The sequence below is a fragment of the Vanacampus margaritifer genome, chromosome 1 (genome assembly GCF_051991255.1).
Source record: "Vanacampus margaritifer isolate UIUO_Vmar chromosome 1, RoL_Vmar_1.0, whole genome shotgun sequence".
In the NCBI taxonomy this organism is placed as follows: Eukaryota; Metazoa; Chordata; class Actinopteri; order Syngnathiformes; family Syngnathidae; genus Vanacampus; species Vanacampus margaritifer.
Window position 1 is genome coordinate 31,335,972 of NC_135432.1, and position 10,945 is coordinate 31,346,916.

At 41.0% G+C, this 10,945-nt stretch overlaps 2 protein-coding genes across 4 annotated transcripts in view; both read left to right on the forward strand.

The window, feature by feature from the left end:
• The window catches only part of bmp7b (bone morphogenetic protein 7b), a 31,717-nt gene extending 28,920 nt beyond the window's left edge, over positions 1 to 2,797 (forward strand). The window contains exons 5-7 of the mRNA XM_077569569.1: positions 1,431 to 1,507; positions 1,590 to 1,700; positions 1,796 to 2,797. Of these exons, the coding sequence (XP_077425695.1) occupies positions 1,431 to 1,507; positions 1,590 to 1,700; positions 1,796 to 1,945 (338 nt within the window). The 3' untranslated portion in view covers positions 1,946 to 2,797. The remainder of the gene's footprint in view (positions 1 to 1,430; positions 1,508 to 1,589; positions 1,701 to 1,795) is intronic.
• A 529-nt stretch (positions 2,798 to 3,326) lies between these two features.
• irf10 (interferon regulatory factor 10) lies at positions 3,327 to 10,921 on the forward strand. Of its 3 annotated transcripts, none has more exons than XM_077555206.1 (9): positions 3,327 to 3,421; positions 3,817 to 4,050; positions 4,718 to 4,913; positions 5,457 to 5,533; positions 5,865 to 5,916; positions 9,038 to 9,142; positions 9,215 to 9,601; positions 9,744 to 9,862; positions 9,978 to 10,921. In XM_077555206.1, the coding sequence occupies exons 1-9, from the start codon at positions 3,419 to 3,421 to the stop codon at positions 10,101 to 10,103; spliced, it is 1,299 nt and encodes a 432-aa protein (XP_077411332.1). In that variant the 5' UTR covers positions 3,327 to 3,418; the 3' UTR covers positions 10,104 to 10,921. The 3 variants fall into 3 exon arrangements, with proteins under 3 accessions (XP_077411332.1, XP_077411331.1, XP_077411334.1); XM_077555205.1 differs by having other exon boundaries at positions 3,331 to 3,421; positions 3,814 to 4,050; XM_077555208.1 differs by lacking the exon at positions 3,327 to 3,421 and adding an exon at positions 3,435 to 3,517 and having other exon boundaries at positions 3,814 to 4,050.
• The last annotated feature ends 24 nt before the right edge of the window (positions 10,922 to 10,945 follow it).

Here is a 10,945-nt window from a genome sequence, read left to right on the forward strand (position 1 = left end):
ACATGGATGTGATGCCCCCATAAAAAATATGGGAGATCTTGCAACTTAAAGGGATACTTGACTTATTGAGACATTTTCAGCAGTAAAAAGTTCATATTTTGTTCAGAATTAATTTGATAACTTTATTATTTTTCATGTACAAATAAATTAATATCTTTAAAAACAATTTTTTTCCACTTGCTGTCGACTGAAGATGACATCACCTGTGCTGAGGAAGTAGGTAACGACCAATCATGGCTCACCTGTTTTCTGGGTTTGGTCAGCAAACTGAGACATGATTGGTCGTTCCGTTACCTACTTCGTCAGCACAGGTGATCTCATCTTCAGTCGACAGCAAGTGGAAAAAAAATGTTTTTAAAGATATTAATTTAATTGTACATGAAAAAAACTTTTTACTGCTGAAAATAGCTCAATGAGTCAAGTATCCCTTAAATGTTGGTATATGATATATGAGTTCTTCACATTTTCAATCTGGGACTGCTCCACGTGATTTGCTCGGGAAAGGCGGGACATTCTATGTAATACTTCGAGCTGATTGGACGATGCCGCATCGTGTGCATGTTCGTTTTGACCAATCACGGCAACAGATTAAAATGTCATCTTCGGTCTCGTTTTAGGAAAAAAAAAAAAAAAGCTTGAACATCTTTACCAAATAAAAATGCACAAAGCGCCTCTCGCTTTTCAACATTCGACAAGGAAATGGTGAGTAATTCTGTGAGAACAGAATTAATTGCAGCGTTTATTTGTCCATGTTAAGTTTTTTAAAATGCTTTATTGGCAACAAGGTACTTGAACAGTAAGGATTACTGTATAACAATGTACATGAACATTATAAACACAAAGCAAGGATTTCCCCCACCCCCACCCCGGGCATCGGCACTTCCTGGTTTTGTCACAGTTGCATTTCCCACCCTAAACAAACCCTGATTGGTCCAACCTAAAAAAAAATTGTACAAGATGGATTGTTGTAGTGTTTGTGAATAAATACCGCAATAATTCAGCTTGCTGGCAATGTTAGTCGACGAAATGTCCACCATCTGATGGGCTTTTTGCCTTTCTGTCTGTGGGTAGTAGGGGTGTAACAAACGCGGTTTGAACCAGAATTTTTTTATTTTTTTACTTGGAAGATGCAATTGCATAGAATTCAACCACATCGTTCCACTTTGAATTTCATATTTTCATTCATTTTTTTTTTTATTGACAGTGGGGTCTGTGGTCTGGAATGCCTGGCTCATTTACACACTACTGGTGAACAGTAACATTTACCGCAATGTGACCTCTCAGCTGGGTGGCCCGTTAGTAAATTGCGACAGGATCTGGAGGGGATTTCTGACAAAGTGTGCTGAAATGTCTGTGTTTGGATCTGCACTGTGTCAATTGGGACTTATTGTTGTTTGAGGATGACAAATGTCTCGCCTCTTCTTGCACAGAAAACAGCAGCACTGATCAGAAGCAGGCGTGCAAGAAGCACGAGCTCTACGTCAGCTTCCGAGATCTCGGCTGGCAAGTACGAGCTGCTCACGTCGAACGTCACGTCTCGTCCTCAATCTGTGTCTGCTTTGTAAATCAAACTCCTGTCCCGTGCCCAGGATTGGATCATCGCCCCGGAAGGATACGCAGCGTACTACTGCGAGGGCGAGTGCGCCTTCCCGCTCAACTCGTACATGAATGCCACAAACCACGCCATTGTTCAGACACTTGTAAGTACTCTTCAGAAAGCTTTGCAGTCTAGTTTTGCACCAAAACCTTCTCAAGATGACGACTGATTATTATTTTTTTCTCCTGGCCCACGCAGGTTCACTTCATCAACCCGGACACGGTTCCAAAGCCTTGCTGTGCACCCACGCAGCTGCACGCCATCTCCGTCCTATACTTTGACGACAGCTCCAATGTCATCCTCAAAAAGTACCGCAACATGGTGGTCAGAGCTTGTGGCTGCCACTAGACGCTGGTCACCTTGTCACACACACGCACACACACAAACTCACACATAGTCACACACAATCCTGACTAAGTTTTGGCACAAGCACATGTGGTCCAAGACGATTTCCTGTGTACAAAAAGCTCTTGTTTCCTCTTCAGGGTTGTCTCCAAGTAAACACTGTGTTGTGTGGTTGAAATGGAATTTTCGATTATACACACACTGCACACATACACTCACACACACAAACACACACGCACACACACATTTGTGCTTTCTACTGTGTATACAAGACATTTTAAGCAGTGTATTCCTTCACCATCAACAATCTTGTTTATTTTTGGTTGTGTTAGTACCTTCTTTTGCTGTAGATGTTTATTTCTTACGAGAGAACATGGATGCAAATTAGGACTTAGTGAACTGTATAAAGGAATTGTAAATATGTTGTCAAACCAAGCAAAAAAGTGTATTTATTTCCTGAGATGATGTTTGTGACGCCGACAGCTCTCTTTCCCACACAAAGAACGTGGAGGGGAAACTAAACATGAAATGGCCCTGGGATCGAGTGACCACCCGCCCGCCTCTTGTCTGAAGTCAGATGGGCCAGGCTCCAGCTCACCCACAACACTAATGAGGACAAGCAGTATAGAAAATGGCTGGATACATAAGCATAAAATGACTCTGACTGCTCCACGCACTTGTCATGGAAACGGTGACTTATTTAATCAGTGGAAGCTGCTACATAAACTTGAAAGCTGTTTTCACAAAGTGTTGGTGTGAGGAGGGGGAATGGCGTGGAGATGGAGTTGTGCGAGCAGCGTTTTGTGTTCCTGACATGCTCAGGTTCTCTGCTGTAATAAAAGCTGTTATATTCAAGGTGGTGTATTTATTTGTGAGCTATCGAAGATATGTCAACGTGCGACAAACTAATACAAAACACAAAAACAAAAAAATACTTTGGGCATATAATGTGCATTATTTTACCTGTATATATTATATTTATTTTTAGATTATTTATTTGATTTATTCTTTTAAATATAATATTTTAAATTATAATATTTTAAGCCAAATTTTTGATAATTATCATGAATTGATTTTAGATTGTGTAGGCCCACTATTACAGCTGAAGATTATAGCAACTTGTGTCCCCAACACACCCACCACCACCACCACACACACAAAAAACAAAAACAGCTACCTCTTAAAATCCATGTAAAGTGAAAATAAATGTCCCATGAATATGACACACCAGAGAAGAATTTGATAAAGTCACCGTTCAGGAAATATTGCCATAAATAAAGAGTGTGATGATACTGGCAGCAGAAAGGAGAAGGAAAGAAAGTGCACACTGCCCTCTAAAGGCCAAATAACGCACTGCTTGCATTTGAAAAATGTAGGTTACACAGTACAGTATATGTGTAATAATGTCAGTTAACAGCGTACAGTATACGGTCAATCTTCTCAGGCTCTAATGCTTATTTTTTATTTTCTATCCTTATGGTGCGTGTGACCGTCTCACCCTCCCCACACACAATACTATTTATTTATTTTTTAATTATATATTATTATGAATACCCGAGTGTCGAACGCTATACAGTAAGTTACACACGAAAACCAATTGCGCAAAACTGCTTTCGCTTCCTGATAAGTGACCTCTCTCCGTGTTCAAGGTTGGCTTTTTATACGTGGAAATGATTAAGGCCATTTGCGCGATTTGGAAACAGAAAGTATATGCAGAGCGAACTTTCGCTTTCGGTTACCAAACACCTTGTGCTTGTCTTGACATGTGGTCCGGGCTGCTCGCGTTCCTTCTTTGATCAGGTTTAACTTATTCTTTATTTTTGCTTTGCAATTGGGTCGTCTGCCACTCTTGGAAATTGGAATTCTGCTAGCAGTGCGGCTGTTTGGACCGAGCCGGCCGCGAAACCGTGAGAGAGGCCTGGCCGAGTGTGATGAAGATGGAGGAAGGGCACAAGTCGCACTTGAAAGAGTGGCTCGTCGCTCAAGTGGAGAGTGGCGCCTATGAGGGCCTGTGTTGGGAAGACCGGGACAAAACCATGTTCAGGATTCCCTGGAAGCACGCAGCTAAGAAGGACTACAAGCAGACGGACGATGCTGCACTCTTCAAGGTCATCTTTCAACTACTTTTACTAATGTTCCAACAACTTAGCATGCTGCCATAGAAGTAGCCTACTTGATTATAAAAGCCTGTTTTCTTTATTCCAATAGTTCTTTAATTTCCGTTTTCTTTAGATCTTGTAGTCATATTATCACACATTTATGATACATTAACATCGGGAATAATGAATAAATGATTGAATATAGGCTGCAAATGTCTTAAATAATTTGAAATAATAGACAAGGTTTTCTGCAGGTAGTCCGGCCAAAAATATTAGGTTAATTGAATACTCAGAGGTGTCTGCAGGTGTGAATGTGGTTGTACTGTAGGTCCCCTATGAGTGGCTTGCGACCAGTTCAGAGAACACCTCAACTCGACCAAAGTCATGGATGTTGTTACCCCACTGTTCTCACTGTAATAACTTGAATCTGCCAGAAATACAACAGTGATGGGGACTAAGCGCTGACACAAACTGTGAACATTTCTGAGTGGTTAATGCCTGTAAAGAGTTTGATAATGAGAAGGCGGGAAATGACTTTTTTTTTTATTTTTAATTGCACCCGTTTCACATTGCAAAACATTTTTGGATGTTTTCAAATTCAATCAAGACCCTGACTTAAAAAATTAACAAGCAACTTATTTTTTGCCGCACTTTTTCCATCTACCGCTGTGTTCAGGCCTGGACCTTGCACAAGGGCAAGCACAGGGAGGGACGGGACAAGGACAACCCCACTGTGTGGAAGACGCGTCTGCGGTGCGCACTGAACAAGAGCACGGACTTTGAAGTTGTCCATGATCTCAGCCAGCTGGACGGCTCCGAGCCTTATAAAGTTTATCGCATCAGGCGAGACGGCATGGAGAGCTCCCAAGTTGGTAAGGGAATATTTTAACTCATTTACTGCCATTGAGAGTTATAGACGTCAAATTTCATTTGAACTATTTATTAGTTTCACATGTTTTCCACTTTTGTTAACAACAGTATGAAAACCTAGAATTTTTTAATTGCACATTTAGAACAGATATAAAATTAGTGATTAATCGTGAGTTAACTCGTGAAGTAATGTGATTGATTAAAATTAAAAATTGTAATCACCTGATGCCCCTAATAAAAAAAGAAGAAAAGATTATTAAAAATTAGGGGTGTCAGACGATTATTTTTTTTAATTGTAATTACAAATGTAATAGTTAACTCAGGATTAATCACAAATGTTGTATCTGTTCTAAATGTACAATAAAAAAAAATCTAGGTTTTCATATTCTTGTTAACAAAAGTGGAAAAAAGAGAGAAACTAATAGAAATAGTTAAAATTAATTTTTGACGTCTATAGCCGTCAATGGCAGTGAATGAGTTAATGTGTAATATTTTAAATCATATCTCAGTTCATCTGCAGCTCTTTCTTAATTGGTTATTCACAGAGTCTACACAGACAAAAGACCACATGATGAGCCTCGTTAAGACATCACCAAGGAGCCCCGGTTTCCAAGATAAGCAGGTTAGTCTTGGTGGTAAACAAAAAAGAAATAACCATGGCACAAAAATGGCAAACATCAGTCAGAAGAATCAGCAAAAATATTTTCCAATATTTAAAGAACTCTTTTATTTTTGGAATTTTGTGCAAACATATGGCAGGATAATTTTCACAGGCATAATTTTATGTCAGAAAAAAAGAAGAAGAAAAAAGATATAATAGATATTGACTCTTCATGTCCAATATAGCTAATACATTGTAAGGGGACATTCTACTTGTTTATTGCGCTGCAAAAGAGATATTAACAGGTTTAAATGTTTGAACCTGTTTTTGTTGTTGTTTTGTTACTGAGAAGGAATCATCAGACGCTTACGAAGAAGAGCCAGAAGAGGAGGAACAACAACACTGTAAGAGCTTCTCTTTTAAAACCATACACAAACACACAAAAAGCTATACCATCGATTGATTTGGAAAGGTGTTCATTAGTTGGGCAAATTGAGGGTTCAGAATATGAACCGCACCATTATATTTCACTCTCAAGAAAATGTTGGTGAGGCCACAGCTTTTTTTTAAATCCAGTTTTCACATTTCAAACAGGTCTTTGAAAGTGTATGTGTGTGTGTGTGTGTGTGCGCGCGTGTGAGAAAGCGAAAGTTTTATGCGGCTATCTGCAGCTAGGTTGGCATTGCACATTGCTGCCTGCCTTATCTGGATAAAGGTAATTAGAAAAAAAAAGTATGCTGTGTAAGCAAGTACAGCATGCTTGTTAGTAGGCCTGTCACGATAAGAAATTTTGCCTGCCGATAAACTGCCCCAGAAATTTTTGTGGTAAACGATAATATTGCGGTTTTCATATCATTTTTCAACTAATATACAGTGGAACCTCGGAGTTTGAACGTCTCGGAACTCGTCCAAATCGGACTTCAACCCAAAAATCGGAGTAAAAAATGCCTCGGAGTTTGAACTCATTTTCGGAATTTGAACACCCAAGCAAAAAAAGCTAAGACGAACGTACCTTGAAAACGGGTGGCCGAGCAATGCCGAATGGTCACGTTGCGGTAGTTGAGACGATGCACTGCTCCATACTCGCGAGCGCATTTTGATTTCTCCACGACAATTTTCTTCGCAATGGGCCCAAAGGAAGACAACAGTATTAGTGGCGGCAAAGAAAAACATACAGTGCTACGAACCACAAAGGAATTAGTAAGGAGATTATCAAGCAGTTGTAACTACCGTGACTACTTCTGTAAATACTGGCACGAGGACTCCCCTTAGCTGTTCAACAACGCGCCTGATGTCAAACAACGCGTGCAAGGACTGCTTAGTAGTCTAACAATATGCCCAATGTAAAATACACAAACTCAGCACTGAACTAAATATAGCATTAACATAGCATTTATCACAACAAAAAAGGTCAGGTATTTTTTATTGTTTAAATACTGTACTGTACTGTAAATGTAAAAAACATAAATAGAAATTAAAATAGGATTTTTTTTGTTTTTGGAGCTTGGGAACCGATTACTTGCATTTACATTATTTTCTATAGGAATTTTTTTTTCGGAAGTTGAACAATTCAGACTTTGAACACTTTGCAGGAAGGAATTATGTTCAAACTCCGAGGTACCACTGTAATGATAATGGTATAAAAAATAAATCTAAAGAATTCTCACACATTAGCATTCCGCTTTGATACCAGCTCCATTTGTCCGCATTATTTCCAAATGATGACTGTCTCTACTACTCACGGGCCCTCACGCTGAATCTGATGTGCCAAATGCGCCGCTGTTGTGCCGGGGTGGTTGCCCCCGAGGAGGTTTGTATCCCCTGCCACAGGATCTTATAACTTTTAACACATAAAAGTGGCGATGTTTTTAAAATGTTCCTAGCCATAACCTTAAACTTAAAAAATGTGGAAGAAAACAAAAAAAAAAACATTTACATTAATCAGTCGTTTGAGCTTTTTCTATGTATGCTGAGATTTCCTACTGCGTGCGTGGTCATTCAACGCACCCATTGCAACGAGTCCATTGCAGAATGTGAACCTTGTTTCTAAAACTCAAAAACACCCGTGTCTTCTTCGTGCGTTTATTGAAAAACATGCGTACTCGTGGCAGGGGATGAAAAAAAATTCGAGGTTAACTACTTTGGCACAGCACCGCCTCCAAAAGTGTGTGTCAAGATGATTCACTCCTCAATACGCTAAGCACGGTTCAGGAGTCAGTTGCGACAGGAAAGTTAACTTATTACCCACCCAGTGTCTTTGGTAAAGCCCGTATCTCACTGAGCAGCACAGGATTGCGAGGGTGTGGGCACGTAGCGAGTGTTTCTTTTTCCGCAGGCTTCAAAGCACAAGCAATGAATAAAAACAACACAGATAGCCGTGGTCAGAGCCGTATATAGAGAGAGTTTGGCCAACTGCTGGTCACATGATATATGGGCGCCATCTTGTTACCCTGTTGAAGCCGAGTTGGCCAAACTCTCTCTATTTACGCCTCTGGCTGTGGTGCGCTGCTAGCATCAATGCTACATGGCCGCTAATGCCGCGGCTCACAAATGAGAAAGAGAATTGCGTGTGCTTATGAAGACCCGATGGGACACATGCGAACCAAGATGTTTAAACTGGTTTTAAAAGCCGCTTAACGGGCTCCGCGTGGCGGAGTGGTGCCGTCGGTGCAGGCGGCGTGGGTTCACTTACCCGCCCGGGAGACCGTGTTTGTGTGTGTGCGTGAGTGAATAGAAAGACAAAAAAAGCTGCTTTACCCAGTGACTGACAGAGTGATGCAACAGACCAGCGCAAATGTTGATGATGTATGTAAACAAAACACGCACCTACATGACTGAGAATTATCGCGTTTGGCAAACTTATCGAGGTTGTTTTTTATTATCTTCTAATTAATTGATTTATTGCATATCGCGATAGCCCTACTTGTTAGTTGGTAAAATTCTCTGTATCGCTGCAGTCAGATAAGATTTAAGATTTTTCAAATGTGCGAGACACATTAAGAGGCAAAAACTGGCATGTACTTACTGCTCTTACAGTGAGGGAGGTCCACAATATACAACACTCACACACACAAAGAAGTATCTCCAACGATATACAGTGTTGGCCCAGATGTCTGTTGTAGTTCCAGGACTAACATGTGAGAGGCAGTACAGTTCCACAGGGCAGAAGAAGAGAGAGTAGTTGTAGAAGACTGGACTAACTGTTAGTTTATCTGATTGACAATGTCAGTGTTCACCGCGCCGACCACACATAAGGAGTTACGATTGTAAATATTGTTGAGGTGTAAAATTTAGGTTTTTTGCTGATCATTTTCAGGGATAAAATTAATCTCCAATCAACTAATCGATAAGGATAATCTTTTCAAGCTAGGATTTGATCTGATGTAAATTTTAAAGGGAGAGTCATATTAGGTAATCCATTGGTTTAGAGCCTATAATTGAGCATGGAGAGCAACTACGTAGGCTAGAGAGAGCTAAGCAGTACAGACAAGAAAGTGCTGACTCTTTATTTCCACTGTACCCTAGATGATCTAATGATGAAACATGAGCGTTCTCAGCTGATAGGGAAAACAAGTCACCTTCAGTCCTCTGCTTCATTGACCCTCTGCACATCTGTGAATACCATATCAGGTGAGAAAAGTTGAGGGAAAAAACTGCACGACATCACAGAACAGCCTGCTAATTTGCATGTTTTGTTCACAGATTTTCGAATGCATGTGACGCTGTTGTATCAGGGCCAAAGCATGGTGAACTGTACCACCAAGAGTCCTGATGGCTGCTTCATCCTGCAGGGTCGTGTCCCTTTAGGAAGTGAGCGTATATACGGGCGCTGCACCACACAACAGCTCTATTTCCCTTCCCCAATCAGCAAGCACATGCCGGCATGTATAGTGGAAGCGATAAACCGACTTCTCTGCCATCTGGAAAGGGGTGTACTTCTATGGGTCGCCCCTGATGGGGTGTTCATCAAGCGGTTCTGCCGAGGAAGAGTGTACTGGAGTGGCCCAATGGCCCCACACACCGACAGGCCAAACAAACTCGAGCGGGAAAAGACCTTCAAATTGCTTGATACATCAACATTTCTTAATGGTAAGTGAACTTGGCTTTTCACTTTAAAACATTTGCTGAACACTAAATTGATAAAAAAAAATATGACATAATCATCGTAAATTACCACATATACTGGATTGCAGTATTTGAGAAATTCGAGCCTTCAAAAACATGTTTACAGAGCTTCAGAGCCGTTTACAAGGAAAGGGAACAACACCCAATTATAGAATTGAACTCTGCTTTGGAGAGGAGTACCCAGACTCAACAACCCCCAAAACCAAGAAGCTTGTCATGGTAGAGGTGGGTCAAAACTCAGACGCTGTGATTTGAAATTCAGTTGTAGTACCTTGCAAGTATCAGTAGAGTTCGCTGTAACATTGATTTATGTAAAACACCCGCCATCTGTCCTGCCCAGGTGGTACCCATGTTTGCAGTGGAATTGCTGCAGAAGTTCAGCTTGGAGGAGATAAAGAAAAGGTCGGACACTGGTAAAGGGAAAGAAAGTCAGGAAGTCAAGCATCCTGCGGGGGGACCAACATAACTCGGCAACAGGTTTATTTCTCCTTCCACTATCATGGACAACATCACCACTGTAAAGTTTTGTAAGGGAAATAAATGTTTTCCATGTACTTTCAAAAAGTGTGCATCTTTTTTAGTACAGTAAAACCTGTTAATTGAAACACATTTTCATTTTCATATTCAACCAAAAATAATAATATGACATTGTTTGACTTCTTTGTAATGCAAATTCCAAATGCAACCGCAAAGAGTAACTTCGGAAAACAAAACCCGAAGTCAGAAGCTCCTCACTTCAAAGTGAAATGAAGTGTTGCATGAGGTGACTCATCTTCCAAGCAGAAACCCTCCGCCATGTCAACAAACGTCGAACAAGTTGAGGGCAATGGATTGTATTTGTGAGGTTCCAATGTACTACTTTGCCTGTCAGTCAGAAAACATATTTTTGAAAACTTTTTAGACCACAAATGTTTTGCCGAACTGATTTAAGCAAATGCTGGGAATAAATCCGTCCATTCATCTTCTTAACCGCTTAATCCTTACAAGGGTCACGGGGGTGCTGGAGCCTATCCCAGCCAGCTTCAGGCAGTAGGCGGGGTACACCCTGAACTGGTTGCCAGCCAATCGCAGGGCACACAGAGACAAACAACCATCCACACTCACAATCACACCTATGGACAATTTGGAGTGTTCAATTAACTTGCCATGCATGCCTTTGGAATGTTGGAGGAAACCGGAGTACCCGGAGAAAACCCACGCAAGCACGGGGAGCACATGCAAACTCCATCCAGGAAGTCAGAAGCCCGGACTCGATCTCACGTCCTCTGCAATGGGAGGCGGACGTACTAACCAGTCATGCACCGTGTT

What these genes read in the sequence shown, in the direction of transcription:
- irf10 (XM_077555205.1), top strand. An exon ending in CCGGTTTCCAAGATAAGCAG is followed by an intron (nt 5,534 to 5,864) that starts GTTAGTCTTGGT and finishes GTTACTGAGAAG; the next exon opens with GAATCATCAGACGCTTACGA. An exon ending in ATCTGTGAATACCATATCAG is followed by an intron (nt 9,143 to 9,214) that starts GTGAGAAAAGTT and finishes TTTTGTTCACAG; the next exon opens with ATTTTCGAATGCATGTGACG.